Consider the following 22,737-nt stretch of genomic DNA (forward strand, 5'->3'; position numbering starts at 1 on the left):
GAGCTCTCCCTATAGAATACAGTTAAACAGATACCAGTATCAATGGCTGAATGCTGAAACTACAGAACTACAGGCTCTTTGTTAATTCAAACTATTAACAATTGGAGCATGGTGGTAAATAAAAGCAGCACATTCTTTACCAGTTGGTATCTTTAAATTAAGGTAGGGTATCCGTGTAAAAGATTTACTTTATTTCAAGAACTCACTGTTGGCTCAGTACTATCATGGCATAGAAGAGCATTTCTCACCAGTGCAGAAACTAGGAGGCCAATAAAGCACTCAGAAACAGATTTCTGTTCTCATTTGTGCACCTATAGAATAATTAAATAGAATAAAAGAAACAACAAATAGGAATCCTACTTCAAAAATGGATCTTCTTTAAGATGTTTACTATGACATTCAGGAGACCATTATTCGGCAGCTTACAAGTGAGGAGTTCCAATAACAGACCAGTCAGCTTTTCTTTTAAAAGAGCGAGTTCAATCATTGCATATTCATGCATTAACTTGTATTTCTTTCTAACTTGATGATAAATGACAAGGTATTTTGGGTAGTCTTTTCCATTGGACATTTGCTGACCTTTATCTGACTAGAATGAAAGAAAAGTCCAATGTCAACTTTAACCTTTCTGTCCAAACATATCATAGGAATGAATACATGTAAAGCAAATCTGAATGTACAGCGAGTTAATCTTGGGCTTTTCCAGACTAACTTTGTACTGCAGTTCTACTTAAATGTGCTCAAAGGAGCAACTAAGATACAGGAACGGGTCCACTCCAATAGCCAGAGACAACCTGCCTTCACAGAGCAGATAAAATGAACTGCTCTTTCCCGGCATGCCTGCAATCTGCTATTATGGCACACATCCCTGCCCTCAATCTCCCAGAACAGTTTTGCAAAGTGAGGCCCCCTGCAGAACACGCTGCAACAGTAAGTTCGGAGCACACGCACCACGTGTCTGGTACAAACCTTCACCCTGGCCGTATGCTGAGGGGCTGGGGGAGAGTTTTGCAATGTAACACATTGCGTACTTCATCCTTCCAGCACCCTTCTGCTGAATACTACTGAGAACTACCAGCAAGTATGCCTTACTCGCTGCTGGCTTCCAAACCTGTCTGACAACAGGTTTTATCTTATTCCTACAGGGTATGACCTGTATTAGCCAAGTACTTTGCTAATTTTACTGTTCTTAAGTACTATTAATAATTCTTATCAGGGAGACCATGATGAAGAATTACAGATAATGTGGCTTGCCAATGACTTCCCACATCCCATCACGGGAGCACCTGAAATAGCCAGCAAAACATCTCAGTTACAACAGGACCAGGTCAGTTATAGGTTTCCTGCAGCTGTAGCTGGCACAGTTCCCGCCAGGCAGTATTTTAAGGCCTCCTCCTCTTTTGGCAGACTCTTCTGAGAAAAAACAAGAGCCAAAGCACTGCTCATCTATTCCAAGAAGTGGACCCCTTTGGAGGATAGCAGTGCCTGATATTGCCCGTGAAAATTAATCTAGTAGTCTTTCAACAGCGCTTCTCAAAGACAAACAGTCCACTTCTGCTGAGATTGAGATTTAAATGAGGCATCTAAACAAGACAGCAAGGAGTACGTGACAGAGAAGGCAAACTGTTTTACCAATGGTGAGGCTAAGATTTGAATGTTTCAGGTTCTCCTAGTAACCTTATTTTTAATAAAAAATGAAAAATTGTAGAAGTTGCAGAAAGGAGTTCCCCAAATTCTTAAGGTTTAGATAAAATGCATCACACTGAATCAGCTATTCATTTAATCAAAATGCAAGTTAGGAGACAATGCAATTAAAAGTACAGATAAACTTATGGGAGCCAGTACCACGTATAAAAGGACTTTAATTTCCCTGGAGAAAGCCTCTAAAACATCCAGAAGGTATTAGAAATTATGGCCAATGCCTGAATAATGGAAATGATTTACCATTGTCCAAGCTACTAAAGGAAATGGGGGAATTTCCATTATTTGGTGTTTTCCTGTTAAAACTCAGTGCCAAGCTGGAAGTCTTGTCTTAGCCAAACAGAGCTTACGCCTTAGCTAAAAGTCAAACAGGATATACAGGGAGGTCAAACCAGATCCACTCACGCCTTCTACCCTTAAATCCTATGATTGTAAGGAGAGAAGCAGGTTTCCTCCCCCTTCCTCAGCCGTTAAGGAAAACAAGTCTTTTCGTCTATTTAGAGGCCCTTTTTGACATTCTTTAGCTGCAGTTTTTCTCAATCAACCTAATCTTTTCCCATCAAGCTCCATGCTAATCCCATTTTGCTCCACTCCTTAAACTAATAAAAGATTAGAGTGACATTTCAGAAAGGGCATCGTATTAAGCAGCTTCTTTCCCATCTCAACAGATCACACAGTACAAAATGTAGTGAGCAGGCCATTAATCTTATGGTAATGAGGTGTCAGTCTGAATGGAGACCTCCTCCTTGATCAATATGAAGGGCGCAGGAATAATGAGGACACTGCCACTTGCCATCGCTGGCAGCTTTGCCAGAAGGCAGCAGATCCACAAAGTGTTGTTGTGAGGGTGGCAACAGCTCTTGTCACCACACCGCTCTGCCCTTGACAACGGAGAGCAAGCATCCACACCGATCCGTCACCCCCTGTGCTGCCCACACATAATGAGCTTTTCCCTACGTTCTAATTAGTGGCGTAAAACTGTTTAACAACTTCAGCTTTGCTCTAACATGAAATCAATTAGGATTAGCAGCCACACAGAGAGAAATTTTTCACACCTATCCAGCTGGTAAAAATCACTAACAAACTACTTTCTTCATTCCGACAGTGGACAAGTCATTGCTCTTCCTGGTGACATCCCTGCATTGGTATTATCCAATTTGCTTTTATACAGAAAGAATTTTCTCATTTTCTTAAACGAGTCACTATTCCCCTTAAAGAAAGCTCTGCACAGCTCCCATACTCCCGAAAGACTCAAGTTGTATCAAGTGCTGAGAAAACTTTCCAGAAAAAGTACAAGGCCTGTCCTGGCTAGTGATACTCGGTGGCATCCTTTCGCTTGCTCTTACAGGGTGCTCCTCCTTGGAGAGCGGTGGGCTGGGAAACCCAGCTCTTCTGCATACACAGTGCCATGAAACTGCACTGAACCCGAAAGGGCTCCATGTGGTCACAACGGCGTGTTTACACAGAGCAAACTGGAGCAACAGGGCTTAAACGTAATCAGAAGGGTGTTAACCCGGGGAGAGGGCTGCTAAAGGAACAGTGGAAGACGTGAGCAGCACACCGCTCATTCCTAGGGAAACGCCTCTGTGCATGGGTGTCACTTTTACATTTGCTTTTCGTTCTTGTGACTAATGAATAAAAGCTGTGGGTTTGATACCCCCAAAAGTCAAGTGTCTGAAGGTCAAACTGCCCTACAATTTACCGTTGTAATTTGCGCTTTTTCACGGTTTGTGTAGTTACTACTGATATAGGTAAGAGTTCTTCCAGAAATATTCACCCTGTATTCCAGGGGTGAGGAATTCAGCCCTTCTCCTCTTACTTGACACAGTCTAATCCTGCAGTTGCACAGTCACTGTTCTGTCTTGGTACAGTAAATTAATGCTAAATGTCAACATCAAAGAAACTAATTATTTGGAACTATTTCAAGGACAACATTCACCAGAAACTAAATCTTTACAGCAGATGAGAAAACACAACATTTTTCTGCAATCACAGTAGGACATAGTATCACTGATATTACCAATAAATGTCAATTTTTAACCATGCAGCCTCTAGCTAAGCCTTTATTGTGATTTTCTTATCTAATTACATACATAAAAGAGATACAGTGAAGTAAAATAAAAGGTTCTTCTCCCATGCACAAATCCTACCTCTCCATCTTTTTTGGAAATCAACTGTCTTGGTAAAGCTTAGCTATTTACCTGTATACTGTGGTAGGTGGAGAATTCAGCGTGTCATAGATGAGCCTCACGTGCCCTTGGTACAACTCCAGAGCCAAAGGATCATTGTCTCCTTTGTATAATAAGATGCCATTGTCCTTGTCCGTTGCTACCTGTGAAACATTAATAACCAGGTAAGGTTGCTTGAGAATGATTAAAAAAGAAATAAACCTAAATCATATATGCAATTCAAACATGATTTAATAAATCATATATATGAGCACCAACATGAGCAAGAGCCATGAGACACAAAAAGGAATTGGTGACATTGAGTGGGCTCATACACAAAGAGGTCAGCCCACTAAGGGATGGCTTCCTTGTTTCAAATGAGAACTAGTTCTCAGGAGGTGAAAGCTGCAATTTATTTGATCCCTGTCAATAAACTATGGCTGTATTTTTGGCGACACATGAATTTATTTCTCAGCTACCACCCCAGCTTGAAGTGGAGGTTTAGAAAATCAAGTCTGGCAGTAGGAGTGTGTCACAATTACAAGAAAACAAATTTCAGCAGGCGCTGATCTGTTCACAGACTTTTTATGAACAAAAAGAAGGAAAGAAGGACCTGTCCCCACGCCTAGCATAACCATGAGTTATTCACTCAATCCGAGTTATTAGCAAGTTCATGCTGAGTTCAAATGGGACATTTAGAGAGTCAGGAAGAATAGAGTAGCCCTCGTCCCTCTAGCTTTGATGTACATCAAGGAAGAAAATAAATCTTGAACACTGAATCAGAAAACAAGGACTCCACTTTTCCAGCCTCCAGCTCTCAAATATCCCTATAGTCCAAAAGAAAAAAAAACAAAAGAAGAGACAAATGGGATTTTTGGATACAACCTGCCTGTTATTTTCACAGTACATATTTCTTGCTTATTTTTTTATAATGGCTGTTAAATGCCAAAACTAAACAGTACCTTTGAAAATCTGTTTGCATTTTTATATATATTTAAATACTGTTCTTTTGCCCTTAAAAGATTTTTTTTCTTGAACGCTTTTTAATAAGATATCCTCTATCTGTTCTTAATAATCAATGTTGTATTCTAATTTTAATTCACTAGTGATTAATTACGGGATGCAAGAATACTATTCAGCCTGGGAAACAAGAAGTGAGAAAGTCATCTGCATGTGCTTTCTGTAATAATGAGTTTTATTCTTCAAGCTATGGCTGATGTAACATGTTTTGTACACTTAAGAAGACAACGTCCAGAGTTTCAGCTTTAAAGTTGACATATAGTATTTGGAGCCTTTGGGAGCCATATTCTAGAGTGCCCATATTTTAGAATCTCTTCTGTGATATTAAATAAAAGGGGATTTTGAAGAAAAACTGGAGTTTCAAATATATGAATCAGCTTCATTTTCATATGAGCTGCATACTCAAGCTATTAAAGAAAAGATAAATATTAATTATGGAATTTTCTCATTAGAATAAACTTTGCAGGAACCACCCTTTAAAAATCTATTCCTAATGTGGAAATTCGGTCCTTTTTCCCATGTCTTGACATTTGTATTTTAATTACAACCAAACTCCTTCAAGTAAGTCTAGAATATGATTTCCAACTGTGGAATACAATCTCTTCAAATTGAGAAAATAAATGCAATTAAATAAACATACAGGGATGATTTTTCTTCTCACATCTTTTGAAATGTTATGCTTCATTTGCAGGATGAATCTAGCATAGAAATAGTCCAGATTAACAATCAGTGGCCTAAGAAAGAAATGTGTCATGTCATATATGTGCTCCACACATCTCTTCATTAGAAAATGTATAAAGCTGGAAATTATTCCCTCATTTACTTTGGAATATTAGGGACAAAAAAAAGATCAGTTTAATGCCTACTAGATTGTGAATGCAAATAACTTCCAAATCACTTAAGTATCATATTGGACTAAGTATCCACAATACCTTTGATCCACAACCACAAAGATGACAGTAGTGGCATGGCGCCTTTAATATCTATTTTCCATTGCCTTTTGAGCCTCAGACCGCAAGTTTAGGTGTAACAACAGGACATAACAAAAACCCAGGCCTTTTATCTACTGAATGTGCACAGTAGAAGAGTAAGCAAAATATTGTCTGAGAAGGCCATTTAGAGCAGCCTCTTTTAATAAGTTTCCTAATGTTAAGCACTAATTTCTACAGGATGAAACACAGTGCTGTAAATCAGTAAGAAGACAGGGAGGTTTGATGAATCATCTCTAGTTACATTGCCAGTCTCGGAATAAGACAGTGGTGAGATTCTGGAGGCAGGATAAGTGTCCACAAAGGTGGTGCCTTAGTTGCTCCTTAATGTTTCAATAATTTTAGAGGGGACAAGTGGCTCACAAGTTGTCTCTAACTTTGTCAGCATCTTGGCCAATAGACCCTGTTCCTTCAGAATAAAAAAATACATACATGTATATGTATTATTGCTTAGAAGAGCACTGCGCTGGCAACGGATGTTTTGTGTGACATACCTGGAGGGAGATATTTGCCTGAGGGCGAATTTTGGCTGATGGCAGCTCCACATAGGAATCCTTCCCAACAAAGTTGACTGTGATGAGCTTCTCGCACTTCTGCCCAGCGAAGCCAGCGAGGCAGCGGCAGACGGGCTCATGGTGCGCGACGATGCACTGGGCCCCATTCTGGCACTCGTAGTTATCACATGGGCTCGTCTGGAGCAGAACCATCGGCGGAGGAGTTTCGCAGAAAAGTCCACTGTAGAAGGTAAAGGAAAGAAGAAGCGGCCTCAATTATCACCAGTTTTTAAAGGAAGGAAACGCTTTCAGATGCTGATGTTATACTACTACTGTGGTACAGCGTTTCTGAGATTCAGCTACCATGTGCCTGCTTTACCGTGTGAAAGCTATACAGCATAGTGCTGTACAGAAACTCCCACGCTCGGTCTGGACGAGCCAGTTCAAATACTGAAAGCAATTTGTGCTGCACTTTGCACTGCTTATTTAACTCGCAAAGTACAGCAGTCTGTCTAAAATAGCTTTCATCCCACACTGTGCCGTGCAGACGTTCCCAGCAAAAACTGGGAGCCATTTAAGCCCAAACCTGAGATTTCCTCACCTGCTCTCCCTGCCATTCTCCCTGCACCACTCCTCAGCCAAAAATCCCCAGCCGAGGCTTTGTGACTTGAGTCTACCTCTGCTGGTAAGCAAGGGGAAAATCCTCTACTTTTAGTGGTTTTTACAGCTTCCTCACTTGCTTTACTGGATATCAGCAGTGTATCATCAACAGATGGACAACTGCTAAAAAGTTTCAGAAGCAATGCACTGATACCACACTATTTGATGGGCAGCTGCCCTAAATTGGTTGTTTCTAACAGCATCAGGATCATCAACTTTATTTTAGCTGAGTTTGTGGTTGGCGATGTCCTGGATCAGAAAAATGCAAAGGAAAGGAAGATCTCCCAGAGTCAGAGGTAACTGAAAACCAAATGCCAGATCTGACTACTTGTGAACTTGAATCATATTCAGATCTGGAGGAAAGCGCTGTGGTTCGGTCTTAACTATACGAGAGGCTGAGCAAAACCCACATGTAGAAACCTCTGAGGCTTGGGCCACATCGCCCAGGAGCAGCGATGGCTCAGCCCCCAGCACGGCTGCACGCTTCACAGGTTATTTGCTGGAGTAACTCAGCTACACTGAAAGATCGACACCGGCATAGAAGGGGCAAGGAAAAGGGAGAAAGTGCAAAAAGCTGCAGTCATCTTTCACTGTGATGTCATGTGTCAGACTAACCTGCAAAAAGTAAATGAAAAATCTCTGCCCAGTACACCCACTGGGCCTGTGTGATCAACGGTACTGCAGAGGGACTGGGCCAGGCTCGCTGGCTGGCTGGCTGCACCCAGTATGCCCCTGCACCTATACCCCAAATTTCTCATTACAACCACTATCCAAACCCAACAAACCCTTTTTGTACTGATGAGAGAACATAAACTCTTTGCACCAAGTTCTGTGACTGCTTGAAAATGTGTAGACAGTAAAATGATGAAAAATTGGTAGCTGGTGAGCAGGGAGCACGCGTCAGGCTGTACTGCAGGGAACACCGTGGGGATAGCTGCGGCGAGGGCTGTGGGCTCCGGCTCCTGCACCATCTCTCTGTGTTACACAGCGTTTGTCAGCATGGGGGCAGAGGGCTTGCCAGGAGAGGATTGTGGCAGACCCATTCATGCAGTGAATAACCCATCAGCCCAGTCCTGGAACAGTGAAATCCCACTTGTCCCACTAGGAATTTCCTGCCGTTCAGGGAGCGCTTTGTGGAATAATAGCACTCTTATAAAAACAAAGCAAAAAAATGCCAAAAACCTCACTCCTCTCCAGTAAAGCAGGTGAGACTTGGAAGCTCAGTGAATTTCTAGGCAATGTTCCTAGATACGATTAGAATAGAAACCCAAGCCATTACCCTACAGTAAATGGTATCGATACAAGATGTGCAAGAACAGCAAATAAAACAGCCACGACACACTCAAGACCAATCTTGCATAGCCACAGAGACCAGAACCTGCTGCCTCTGTAACAGAAGGAAATGGAGATGTCTGCTTTCCTTTTTACATTTTCTCACATGAAATTTCGCACGGAGTATCACGGCTCTATCTTCAGCGCTGTGTGGAATGAGAGCCCAAACCTCTCCCTGCCCCTGTTCTCCCAACACACACCGCTCCCTGGTCTGCCTCTGGGGAACACCAAAGAGAGGGAAATGCTCAACAAAATTTGGATGGGCTAAATCCTGAACTGCATCAAAAGCAATGGAGTTGCTCTGCTTTTCTATCACGTCTGAGAGAAGAAGAGACACAGCGTTTTACATTACTCCTTTTACAAAAGGCAAACTTGAAGAATGCCTTGAAAGACACAAACATTTGGGATTTGCACCTGGGAGAAGGCCAGAAAAGCTCTCCTTTCCCCAGAGCCGTTATACAGCATGGAACACCCTAACCGGCTTCCTAACTTTGCCCAAATCTATGTGTTGGCCTTGTACCTGGTGATGTGGGTATGGCAAACAAAATCTATTACACAGGAATAAGCGTGAGGAGGGTGAAAAACACTGCTGGGGATTTCCAAGGCCTAAAGCACAGTGCTGCTGGCCTCTCGCCGCTGCCCCGTGCGCGCCTGCAGGGACTGTCCCGCTCCGGCCCTAGTGTCACTCGGGCTTGGCTGTGCTCATGTACACAAACATGCGGGTGTTTCCTTCTCGGCCAGAATCACCTCTTGGTATTTTTCAGGAAAAACTGCATTTCAACACTCATTGCATTGCCCTAAACTTCCTTTATTCACCACAAGGACGGAGTGATGTTTCACAGCCAGCCTCCCCATGCCCACCCCATCGCTACCTCACTTCTCTAATGGGCAGGGAGCTGTGGTTAACAGGGACCCTTCACCTCCCCTCACGGCCCGGGTGACACTCAGTGCTGTAAGTGGGCACAGTCATAGGCTGCTAGTACTATCAGCAAAGGGTTCAGAGCGGGGAGCAAACCACTCCCCGTCAGCCAAATGGTAAATGTCCTCTACCAGAATAGCATAATCTTGCATAGGGACAAGCCAATCTGTTCCTTTAGACACATGTATCTCAAAAGCATAATCTGGCAGGCAATACTGCTGGCAATCAATACACCCCATTTACTTTGCTCCAAGGAGTATTCGGAGGGGACATACAGGGTCAGTACAGTGTTCAGCCTGCTGCGGGCAGCAGTGGAAACGGGAGCACGGCAGGCAGTACGGTGTGGGGGAGTAACTGCATATGGGAAATAGCTGTCTTTGCTCAGCCTGATATGTTTCTCAAAGTGAATTTGTTCTTTGGAACACTTCTTTGTGAATACACCTAAACTATGAATTATAGACTAAGAAACTTTCCCTTCCTGAGCGAGAACCTTTGCTGCAGCTTCCTGGCAGAGCCCCCCAGGCCACCCTGTTCCTGGAGGGTGAGCGCAGTACCTCGGGGGCATAGCACCACTCAGCAAGAGACCGTTTGGATTCCCCTTTCCAAGAAAACAAGGGAATATTAAAAAGTAGCAGCAACCTCATGGGAAGACAGATACACAGAAAGCAATTCTTGCCAAATTAAGGTAGTTACTGTAGTAGCTGCCTACCAGCACAGCAGTCAGACCCAGCCAGAGATCACAATCCCCGGACACATCGGTGCCACGTCCCCATTGCTAGCCAGGCACTGAAGTGGGCTGTCCGACTGGAGGACTATCCTGTTCAAAGCCTGGTTTCATTAAGTGTGTGATCTCTCTCTCCAGTGCAGGGCTTTGCAGCTGGCTGGCAAACACGTCAGGAGAGCCAGCAATGGGATCAAACTAGGATCGATCCCACAGATGGCTGTCACCCCTGGCCTGATGTCAGGTGTAATTTGTTTTCCAGAGGTGACTAGCAGAAAGAAGCACTGCTAACCCAGCCCATTAGCTTTGTTCTACCTAATGCCAATCATTTTGTTTTGTCTGTGAGCGACAACTAGAAAGCAGAAGAAAAGTCAGTGTATATAATTCTAATTTCATGGAAGTTAAAAATAATAATAATAAAAAATCCATGCGACCCGCAACAGCCTCCACTAACAGAAAGCAAATGTTGCAAGAAGCCAGTGTGTCTGTGCTTGGTTCTGCTCAGAAAGATTCCCCGAGCTCCCAGTACAGCTCCTGCACAACCCTCCCTTGCCCTGAAACCCTTTTGGTGGGTGGCTTTACAAGTGCAGCTGCCCTGCTACTGGCATCTAGAAGATACATTAGCAACAGTGGCTGTCAAGGCCTTTTCTTCTTTATTTTAAAATATTTTTTAAAATGTATTTTTAGAAATAATTAATACTGTTTATTTCCCCAGCAGTGGAACATGGAGCACAGCCTGACTCGCATAGCTTGGCCAAGTCCATTCTGCCTGGTACGATCTCATTTATTTAAATAATCACTGCTGAGTTTCTTGCAGCAAACTATCCCAGTGGGGAACTCTGAGGCATCCACACAACGGAGGCATAGTGCTTTCTATCAAGCCCAGCAGCCTTAATGCGTGCTTCCCCACTGGAGCAACATTCATCAGGACAACACTACTGGGAGGCTGATTGCTAGAGGGAATGTTTGATAAGTTAGATTTTATCCAATGGGGTTCACAAATTCTCAAAAATGTTTTCGTCTACAGGGGGTAAACAAATGTTATTTTGGGAAGAAAACACTGAAAACTTTTCAGGAAGAAAGTGTATTTGTAATTGCAAAAGGTTGCTGAGTGAGAAGGAAAGGTGCTGCGTGGAGCACAACTACACGTGAACAGCGAATAGGAAATGCTAAGATGGGAAAACAGGTGTGTACACGTTGGTACTGCTGCGCTTTGGGGCTGCCATCAGAGGTGCATCGCTGTGCATGTCAGGCCCTACGTTGTTAAGAATTATTGGAGTGCCATTTGTTCAACCCTGCGAGGATGTGAGTTTTAACATCCTTACTAATGTGTGACTCCGAGTGGCTTTGATGTACAGCATAGTGACAACCATAAAATTGTTATAGGTCTATGCATTTACTACAACAGCATAAGCTCCAGATAACTGGGAGGTCACTCTGCAAACTCACTGCTGGGAAATTATTCCTGATACTTAGCCAAAAAACTTTATTAATCATCATCTTAGGTCTCCTAGTTCCCTTTGTCAGACCACCCCTTGTGTTCTCTCCTTTTCATCAACATTTGCAGCCTTGAAATACTTGCAAAGTTATCTCCTTGCCGCACAGCCCAGCGCCTGAGGCACGCTTCGTGAACAGTTGAGTCTATAACCCTGAACATCAGAAGCCTGAACTTTGTCAATCACCATCTTTGCAATTGCAAACTGAAGAGGGGAAAAAAAAAAAATCACAATCCCCTTCAGAGCAGCAGGCCTTTAAACCACAAAAGGCTGGAGTCATGGAAAGAATAATGAGCAGATCATATTTTGTTAGCAGAATTTTAATCCTGAAATCAAACAAGATCAGGAACTATTCTGCATGGAGAACACAAGGGCCTTCAGCTCGCTCTCTGCCTTGGCAGAGGGAGCCTGTTAGTGCCCACTGCGATGTTTTTCTCCTAAAAGACCCTTGCTCCCTTGCATTCTGCACAGGAGATTTAGGGAGGTGGCATGGACTAGTGCAAAAAAAGAGAAAGCAAGCAGGAGACCTCAAGTTAATCCTGGCTCTGCTGTTGACAGGCAGCGGGATTATTTCTTTGCTCACCCAAGTCCACCTTGGGCTATGAAGTGCAGTCTAAGCTAGTAGCTGAGTTTTGGAGCTTTGTGTAGAAAGATGTTTCCTCTTCTTGGAGGACCTGTAGTGGAATGAAACCCCCTCATTTGAGCAAGGGAGCAGGCTGGGCTCTTCCAGGTTCTGCTCTTGAAGTCCCTGGTGTGAGATGAGCCAAGCCAAATTGCCAGTAGAGCTGCTTAGTACACAGGAAGGGACCCAGGCCAGTCTTCCACCTACCCCTGCTGCTCCGCTCAACTGTGTCACAACTCAAAGCTTCTCTGCCAAACACTGTGACCCTGCCTTCCTGGGAAAAAAACCCTCACATTCATCACTGCCTAGTACTGACATGCCTTAAAAATGAGAGGACCTGCAGCAGAAGTCTCCCAGTCACTACCATCTGATGACAGGCTCAAGTTACCCTTGACTCCAGATATGGCTTTGCAATCCCATTTCTCAACTCTAACAATCAGATAACGTTGAGCATTTACAGTTCCACTGTGGGACAGCCTCTTGTTATCCTTGCCAGTCACTAATTTGCAAGATCCCTAAGGCCATCAAAGGGACTGAAACAGAGAATGAAACATGGAGAAAAGGGTATGAATTTGAAATTCAGACGATATCTGATATCCTGTAAATAACAAGTCTGATTCTGTGAAACCACGGGCTGACATCATGTTATATATCAATGCCTATTCAGGGAAGTCTGTCTCCTTTGCAATAAAAATGTGTGTTGAGAGGGGAAAAAAACCCAAAAACCAGCAAGGATGAAAGCAAGAAGAATGAAAACAGTTGCAGATACAAAGCAGAGAAAACGATTTATAAGCGTTCATGCAATTTCTGCTTTGTGAAGACTGATCTTTTCAGGTACTCCTCCTTTGTCTCATGTGTATGCTTCAAACACAGCAAAGGTTAGCTGGAAGGAAGCCAGTATCCAGCCTCAGGCAATGATCAGTGAATCCATTTGGAGCAGCACACTTATCTTTGACAGACAGAGAGATTTCCAGGAGTCAGATATATTGGCAGCTGTCAGAATCAGAGACTGGTAATTTACAGCCCAAATCATACTGAGCCCATCCACCAACAGGCACAGAGATACTGGCACAAAATCTTCACCCATGTTTTCTTGCAGCCAGGTCTGAGGGTTCATATATGTAATTTTATTATCCTTTGCTTGCTGTTGCACATGCAGAGTTTATCTCCATATAATTTATGTGAGTGTATCACCTAGTGTTTTACCAGGAAAGGCTGGGGCAGGCAGGCAAACTAACACAGCACTGCACAAAAGGCAAATTGCTGTTTTCAAAGCAAGAATCATCAATCCCCTGTATTCAGTTAACTCGTTAAGACCTACTTCAGCTACAAGATTTGAAGCACTGAGCCATCCATTCACGTAGAAATAACAGATCGGTACCATATCTAGAGGCTGCTTAGCTCTGAGGATGAAAGCAATTAAAGAAAGTGCCCCAACACTATGTACGGAAGACAGTCCGGGGGAGGAGCTGACTCTCACGTACCTGAAACCCTGAGGACAGACGCAGGTGTAGCCATTGACTGCATCTACGCAGACAGCTCCATGACGACACTTATGGCCCACACAGTCATCATCATCTATTTCACAGTGTTTTCCACTGTAACCCGGCAAGCACTCACATCTGAAATACAAGAAGATCGCTGTTAATAGCTTGTTTCAACATTCACAACAATGGCACAGAGAGGCAGCCTAGCACCAATCTGATTTGAGATGGAAAGGTGTTAGCAATTATTCTTGGAAACATCACGCACAATTCCTGCCATCAGAAATGCTCAAGTCCCTCCTGTCTGTCTGCAGCTGAGGTTCTGCAATCTGCTTAAATTCAAGCCGAGCAAAGCAATACCATACTACTGCTTTTCCTCAGCCAAGTCTGTGGAGAAGGGTGATCATATAGTGGTCTCTCAATTATGCTAAAGATGACAACATCTTCCCTAGCCTTACAGACTCAAAGGGCAATATTCTGCAAGGACAGTTGCTCTGATGTCTGAGAATATGATTTTGCCAATGTGTGCACACTGCTGAGTGTCTGACGTTGGCCCTGTGCAGCTACACAGAGCACAGTAAGGTTCCACCTTCCAAATGGAAGCAATCTGCAAGCAAACCATAAAACTCAGCAAACTTAAAGACCATCAGTTTTGAGACCCCCACCTGTTTGTCATTCATTTGCAAGGCATAGCAAATGTTGCTGCAACTACTTTGAAGCCTGTCCTTTCCCGCGGTGACATGCAGACGAAGTATGTACCTGCTGCTCTGGGGTAACACCATTTATAGGAGCAACACAATGGGATGCACCCAAACCTGCAGACATTGGCTTTTTATTTTATTTTATTTTATTCAATTCTCAAGTTTGTTGTACGAAGGCTGCATCAGCATTTCTACTATAAGTCTCGCAAAAGTTTATAACCTGACAATAGAAAATGCATCCCAAAGTCTCTGAGTTGGAACAGATCTTTTGGGACTGCTAAACAGCCTCTTTTTGAATCTATACTGTAGACAATGTTTAGCCATGAACACGCTTTAGTCCATAAAACACGTTTTACTCCTCCCAGCTGGATGTTATTGCACATCTGGAAAACAAAAGGCATATCACTTAAACCAAAACAACGGAAGTTAACTTCAGCAATAAAAGAGAGGTCTGTGCTCTTGCTGGAGCCCCTTGTTTGGACCCAGCGTGCTTGCCACCGGGAGCTGGAAGAGGAGAGACATCACAAAGTCAAGCGAGGAGGCATCAGGCAAGAAACTACTGCTCCACCAACCTAGTCTGCTGGCCTCCTCCTCCTCCTCCCTGCCAGCAGCCTGGTGGGGTAAGTGCAGGAGGAGGCTCCTTGTGGAAAACCTCTTCAGAGGAACAGGACACATAGGAGCTGATGAGGAAAGATATTTCCACCTTCAGGCAGCAGTCATTGTGCTGAATTTGGGTCCGAGTGACAGTGTGTTTTGGCTCCTGGCCTCTCCCTAGCTCATCAGGGCAAGGCAGCAAGTTGGGGGAAACTTGCCAGAGTGCAACGGTGGGTCCTGTGTTTGCTAATGACCAGTGAATGGCTGGCCACACCGCCGGGCCTTTCCTAATGCCCAGTGAACGGCTGCCACAGCGTCAGGACTTCAGCAGCCATCTAGCTGAAGCACTGAGAAGAATGCGACCTTCAGTCTCCATTTCAAAATATGGCTTGTGACTGGCTAAAAAAGGAGGAAACAGGGCAAAGCCTATTAACCCGCAGGCTGTAAGATGGATAACATTCTGTAGGTGCATATACTTCCTTTCTCCATCCTCCCTACAGGAGAGGCCCCCATCACGACCCTCCGCAGCCACAGGATGGTTGATGTTCCAGCTCTGCACGCCTGAATTGCTTTTTTACACTTTGGTGCCTCAGGGAATACTGTGATTAACATAACGGAGATGACAAAACAGAGCAAAAAGCTTTCCTTCCCCAAACCATAAGAAGCGGGCAACATTTTTTGGCAACGTTTTAGTCACACCTGCATGCAAATAATGTCAATCAAAAAACTTTGTGGGGGGAATTGGCAGCATTTAATCCTGTTGCTTTTTATTGATCCCTGCAGTCCTAATATAAAGTGATGTAATAATGAACGATGTGCAGTTCCTTATTCAGGGCTGTCATGCATCAATTTTATGATGTGTATTGGCTATCTCAGTAATGACAGAACCACCACTTTTCTCTGCAAGGCTGCATTAAATCAACATTTTAAGCTGTCAGGTAATAATTCCAAGCTTTAGAATAATAAAGTATATTTATACCATGCTCCAACATCAATACAGTGAATGGAAAACCATGCTCCTTTCCTGAAGTTATTTTTTTAGAAGTCTTTTCATTGTGTTAAATGATATTTTTTGTTGATTTTTGTTTTGTTTTGTTTTCTGGCATACAGAAAGCTACTCTTCTTCTATAGTAACAGCACAATAAAGATGTGGAGGCTGGAAGTGAGGAAAGCCACCTGCAATTTTAGCTTAGAAAGCAAAGAGCTCTACTGCAGCCAAGCGCACAGTTTGCTTCCAAGCTTGGCTTTCCCTTTAGAAACATGGAATTCCGTTTGGGTCAGTCATCTCTGTGCTCTTAGTGTATCACATCTAGGCTGAAGCTACCAAAAAATGCATGCCTTGAGTGCAGCAGGTGAGAAACTCAGCCACGTGAGTGCCTCACCCAGCCTCCTCCTAGAAACCCACGGTCTCCCCGCGCAGGGAATGATGGCACATTAGCTCCATCCCTATCCCACATGGTGCCAGCAAGTGACTGAGTATCAGTAAAAGTATGATGAAGTAAAGGAGGAGGCAAAGAAACTTTCATCTTAAAATCCTGGTAAGAGAGTAATTTACGCGATTAGATCAGTTATCTCATTTCCCAGTGACCATCTGACACCAGTACAGTTGAAATCCTGTTTTCTGCTACAGCCTTGCAGTGATGGCAACATTCCCAGTATCAGAGAGAGCCTAAAAACATGTCTAGTGGTATTTAAAATGTTGGCCTATCTGACGGGATTTGCATCTGCATGCACTGAATGTCTATTGTATTAAAGCCGTGAATCATGGCTTCTATTGCACGGCCAGAATGGAATTTCCCTCCTCATATCAATAAATAACTTGGCTTCCTATTTTTTTTTTCTGTCTTTGTCATCTTTTCCTCCCTCTGCAGAGTTGCCGACCAACTAGAGCTGAAGGCAGGGCAGACAGACTGACTGGTGTCCTTGCTGCTATCTATTCTATGATATTCTTCACTGGTGTGTCCTACTCACATGCCCAGGGCACAAGCCTGACAAGTGGATGGGCAGCTCAGGAACAAGCCTGCATCCTGCCATTAATATTCCCCGCCTCTGAAGCAGAGCAGAAGACTGGTGCATGAGCCTAACTCATTCTGCATGTGGCATTACACTGCACCATTATGTGCTAAATGTACGGCACATCACAGGTTAGGGGATCAAACTGCTCAAGGGATCAGCAACAGCACAGGACCGGAGGTTGTTGTTTTCAGTGAGACCCAGCAGCAACCACACATCACTGCAAAAGTTGCTGGGGACTCTCAGCCATTTCTGGATGGTTTGGTGCTACTGAGGTATGAAAGAAAAAGCAATACTTGGACAAATCTACGTTCACGGATGGGCAGGCTCCTTCACCTCTCGAGTCTGGCCTGCTAGAAAGCAAAATGGGACAGAAAAAGTAAAGAAATTCTGGATTTTTGTGTAGCATTCTATGAATAGTGGGAAGAATAACGCAACAAACAGTAGTAGAAAATACTTAGAAGTAGTTATTTAGGCTCCCCTCAAGGGTTAATGGCCCCACTGTGAAGAACACTTTTCTAGCAAGCAAGCAAGAAAAAGTGTCTTATTTACTCAAATTATATGGGTGGCAGGTGTGAAAATGCTTCCAGCAAGGGTAAAACCATTCAGGACCACAGCTGTCTCCACCCTTTCATACAGCTAGCAACATGAGGTAATTTGAGTTACAAGCCTTTGCCTCGTAACATGATGTAGCTCCTGGATTAGCTGAATGATGGATTAACTAGGAATGAAAGCTGGAAAGAACGTTGGGGACTATGTACCAGTACGGAACTCCTTATCCAGTCCCTGTGCATCATTTCAGGAACTGTCCTGATCATTTAACAGTTTCATCTTCCTCAAGAGTTGGAAGCATTTCTGTCTGGAGGTTTTTCACCCAAAAGAAAGGCTTGAGTTGTACAGATTGACTGTCTAGCACAGATTTAGCTGCCCTCTAGATAGCCAGCATCTCTCAAATTTTTGTTCACTTCCTTTGAACTATCCTGAAATGTTCTGTGTATTAGTTTACACTATTCTGACATGCGGTTGCTTCACGGGACACAATCTGACACCAACTGCAAGTTACCAGGAAGACCAAAGAGTGCTACCGTCTCTCCCCTGCGACATGCTGGGTGTGCTGGGTGAGGGCGTCCCTCGTCAAAACCCCAACCCTCCCTCCCAGGAGGGAATCGGTGAGCACCCAGGATTGCATCGCGGCTGTGAAAACAGCCTTAGTGTAAAGTGCAGAAGGCAGCTCACATTGCACTGAACTCTCTTGAATTTGTCCTCCTTTCTTACATCTTTGATTCAAAGATCTTTTCTTGACAAGCTTTCCATAGAGCTTGACTTTTCAATTGTCTGTTTCTATTTGCTAAATTGCTCTGAAATTCCCTGTTCAGACAAGTGATGAACGCCGCTACTATGCACCTCTCAAAACACCCCAATCCTCAAATCTCCAGATGTTTTGCTTGCTTGCTAGAAAAGTGTTCTTCACAGAGGGGCCATTAACCCTTGAGGGGAGCCTAAATAACTACTTGTAAGTATTTTCCACTACTGTTTGTTGCCATTTAAAACCATTTAAAACATGAGGTTTTACTTTGCCCCTGTGAAACAGCCAGTGTCATTCCCAATACGCAAATGCAAACACAGGAGACTTCACAAAATCTGACATGAGCCGCGCGAGGCTCGCCTCTATAGCCAACGGAAGAAGGTGGCTCCCGAGGGAGAGCCATCCAGTTCAGTTGCTTTCTGCTGCCACCCAGGTGAGGAAGTGCGGGGAGAGGAGTCCCACCGCGGTCAAGGCTGGCCTTTGCCAGTACACCCCAAGGCTGCCAGCCATCCCGGAAGACAACAGCTGAAGTGGGAATACAACAGAAAACTCCTGACCTGCAGCTTTGTGCTCTGGCCACAAGTTTATCTTTCCCTTCTCAGTAGTTAGAATGGGAACTGGATTTTAAACACTGAGTCAGCATGGGCTGAGGAGAGCTGAGTTACATCTGTTAAGGCTCCTGTTATGCTGCTTGAATTGATGGATGCCCTAAAGAACACATAAGGAAACTGTCCTTAGTTTCTGAGGCAGGATAAGATACTTTCCAGTAACTGTTCCAGAAGTACTCCCTTTGCCATGCTCTGTTCCAGAATAATTTCTCTGCGCTAGGGGTACATCCATTATTTTCAAGTAAACCACAGAAAGCTAGAAAAGTATGTATGGTTGCATTAAAATTAAAACGTGACATGGTTTGAAGTATATATAGTCTTGCACTACGTGTATTAATTTTGATGATTTTTACCCCAAACTCATTGCCATTTCAACCCTAGTCAAGCCACTGGATGGATCTGCCCAGTGTGTGGAGACCAATATATACGCTTACCTGGTTCCTTTGTCAAGGGGAAGACATTTGGACTCATGTTGGCACGGATTTAGATCAGGAACACAGTGGTTAATCACCTCATCACACAGCTCACCTGAGGCAAAAGAAAAGCAGTAAGGCTGTAACACAACTTGGACAATCCTGAAGCAGTTTCAACCATGATGTTCAGGGATGGCGAATCTCCCTAAATGGAGACAGCTCAGTAGTTCAGCAGCAAGCGACGATATTGCTTGTGGGGGCACGTGAGACTTCATTAAATTGGACTCCTTTGACCTATAGTGACTGTACTGTTTCTATCGCATGAATTTGAAAGGCTGGTATAAAAAGTACTGACATATAAACTCCGCTTGGAGACAGACTAAGGATCAAATGGGCAGTTCCTGACCCAGAACCTCTTATATCAAGGCAAGAAAGTGACACAGAAGCGAAGTTGCTCATTAGACCATAACATTTTCACACTGAAACATATTTTAGCCGTAGTTAATACTCTGCCAAAGAAGCTGATTGGACATCATTCTGGAAAAGAACAACAACCCACAAACCCTCCCCCCAAAACCTCTGCGACTCTTAATAATAGGAACCAGCTTTAGGGCTGCATGCAATTATAAAACATTCACTATTTATAAGAAAAGTACTAGCTGTATTGTGCTCACAGGAGACGATGTCTTTTCAGAAAAAAACACCATCGCATGTAAGCTCAGCTCTTTCTAGGTATGGTGTGTTACATGCCATGCACCTCCCTGGATTTGTATACATTTAATAATTAATAGTTCTAGAATGTTCAAAACCAGATAGTTTATTTAAATACCACCCTTCTCCAAGTCCTAAATTATTAGGTCACACTTCAGTACCCCAGGATTTGAGATCCAGCCAAAGACCACAGAAATCTTTGCCTTCCCAAGAAACCAACAGAAACCTACCCCACACCTCCCAAAGCCTTGCAGGAAAAGCAAAGGTCAGGTACTCTCAACACCGAACCCCCCAAAACCTACAGTCCCAAAGTCCCCTACGCACCTACATCAGAAGATCACATCTGCAGGGTTTCAAGGTTATGCATATTTTGTGTGCCTATACACGATACGTACCATCACATGAGCAATAAGCCATGTGGATAGTGTGGGAAAAAGGATAACGTGGGAGGCACTGGTGGGCTGGCAATGTTTTAGCAGTATTTTCATGAAGCTGCAGCTCCACCTGTCTCGGGAGAAAGTCCATTTTCAAAAATCCTTACATTTCTGGCTCTAGTGGCTAGAGACAAACACTTGAAAACGCAAGCCAAGCAAACCACAAAGATCAAAATTCAGATGGAAAATGCAAATCAGAACTGTCCGTCTTTTTTATCAGTTTTGTGAACTGGCAGGGATGACCGAGAGCACAATTTTGAGGATGACTCTGGTGGTCACAGGTATGGTTTAAGTTGTTAACACCCCCAGCTCATTCCTTCAGGTGATTTCTCCCACATCTCCAGCCTCCCTACAGTACAAGCTACATAGCTCTTCATTTGACTCTTCGTATTAGAATGGAAGTATAATATGCTTATGCAAAAATTACTCAATTTTTTTGTTGTTGTTTCAAACACAGAATATCTAATATATCTGCTCTTGAGAGTTGTCAAGCGTAAGTGAGAAAGTGGAGCAAAAATACAAGCCCTGGAGGCATGAGAGATGGTACTACCAGCATAAACCCCGTATTCACGTGCCATACATATCCTCACGACTTTTAGTGGGCTGGGTTTGGCAATACCGGAGGAGTCTGGCATGGCAATCCGCAGTGGACAGTTTATTGTTCATAGCGTCAGTAATAAGACAACCAATTCCATCTGGAGCCAAGGAGTCCCAGGAAGCCACCACTATTAAACACTAGCAAGTCTTTTTACAGCCCTGGACAAATCTTGGGCAAATGTAATGAATGTATCCAGCTCAGGAAGGGGGCCATGCCAATGAAATTGAATGCTGCAAATCCATGGGAATCAGGGAAAAAGATCATTCTGTTTGGCTTGAGGTTTGCCATTGTACTTTGTTACTCCTCAAAAGCAACTAGAGACATTCAAGTCTTACAAATATGAACACAGCTGTCATTGGGGACAGCTATTAACACATTTTTGAGGTGGCAGAACTGGAGATAGGTCTGCTTACTAAGCAATCCCCAAATCCACACCCCACCAACCCTCCCAAATACTAACAAGCAAAGTGACTCCCTTGGCCTTTGGGCAGACATGAACATGAGCAGGTCCGAACTTGCTACGATGCCTGGACAACTGCCAGTTTGTCGTCCTGGTATTCCTCATGTCCCTCATGTGCTATGAATCTTACGTGAAAATAAACATGAAAAAAAAGTAACTGGCTGGTGACATTAAAAGAACTCAATGATCTAAAGCTGGAAATATTTTTGGAAGACCATTTGATAACTGAATACAGTGTGGATAGATGCCTTCAACTATCCTTTCACTAAAAAAGGTCAATACATAACTTTGAAGTTTCTATTTCTTTCTCTTTTTTTTTTTTTTGTTTTGAAGAAAAGGAAACAGGCTTTAAAAAAATAAGAACAGTTTCATAAACTCTCAAAGGAAATCATAATTCTTCTTAAAGTATTCTTCTCAACAGTCTTGACAAGTGCTTAGAGATCCAGTAAAAATCTCCCCAAATGTCAAATATTATGACTCACTGTGTCATTCTGAAGGCACCACTATCAAAATGTAGGAGAATTCTAGGCTAGGTACCAAACATAGCATCCAAAAAAATTTATCATTTTTCATGCAAAACTTGGAACATTTAAGGATCCTTCCTGTTATTTTTCCCATCTATCACTCATTAGGGAGCTCACTTGGGAATGCCTTGCAACTAGAGCAGCCTCATCTCAGGAAGAAAATTCTTCTTGATACAATATTTCAAGCTCCACCAATGTTCACTAGATGTTGCAGAAAGCATGCCAGGGAAATAAAACACTTTCTGAAAAGCAAACCCAAGGCACCAGCTACACAAAGACTTTCTCATATTTTATTCACTCGGAAAATATCTGGGCCAAAAAATTTGCCCTCAGACCTGAGAGAGCATTCACTGGCCGCTTTAATGTCAGTATCAGAGGAAAAATCTGATCCTCTTTTTTTGGAGTGACACAGGGCTGCTTCTCTGTGCAGCAATTAAAAGTCTAGTCCAAATTTCTCATTGGATCGCTATGTGAACCTAAAAACAAACTGGACATTAATCTTAGGCCAGCTTCTAGCAGCACTGATTCTCTTTGTGGAAGATATTTGATCATGCTAAAACAACAGAATACTTCAGTGTAATGCTTTCCCAAATGTAGAAAATAATCCAACCTCCCCATTTTCTTCTCTCCTACGTATTCTCAAATCAGAGCTCCAATTTGTGTACACAAGGGTTTCTGAAGTTCGTATATAAAAGACAGGAAAATGACAACTGTATTTCTTTTCTAATCAGTTACACAAATTTTTTAATCCCAAATAATGTTTTTTGTT

At 43.3% G+C, this 22,737-nt stretch overlaps 1 protein-coding gene across 1 annotated transcript in view; it reads right to left on the reverse strand.

Annotated features, from left to right (window-relative positions):
• Positions 1-3,902: 3,902 nt before the first annotated feature.
• The window catches only part of LOC104084048 (slit homolog 3 protein-like), a gene marked incomplete at both ends in the record, with an annotated part of 35,561 nt that continues 16,726 nt past the window's right edge, over positions 3,903-22,737 (reverse strand). The window contains 4 exons of the mRNA XM_009587756.1: positions 3,903-4,033; positions 6,373-6,613; positions 13,607-13,744; positions 19,263-19,356. Coding sequence (XP_009586051.1) covers positions 3,903-4,033; positions 6,373-6,613; positions 13,607-13,744; positions 19,263-19,356 — 604 coding nt within the window. The remainder of the gene's footprint in view (positions 4,034-6,372; positions 6,614-13,606; positions 13,745-19,262; positions 19,357-22,737) is intronic.

Source organism: Fulmarus glacialis, unplaced genomic scaffold, assembly GCF_000690835.1.
Source record: "Fulmarus glacialis isolate BGI_N327 unplaced genomic scaffold, ASM69083v1 scaffold2021, whole genome shotgun sequence".
NCBI classification, from domain to species: Eukaryota; Metazoa; Chordata; class Aves; order Procellariiformes; family Procellariidae; genus Fulmarus; species Fulmarus glacialis.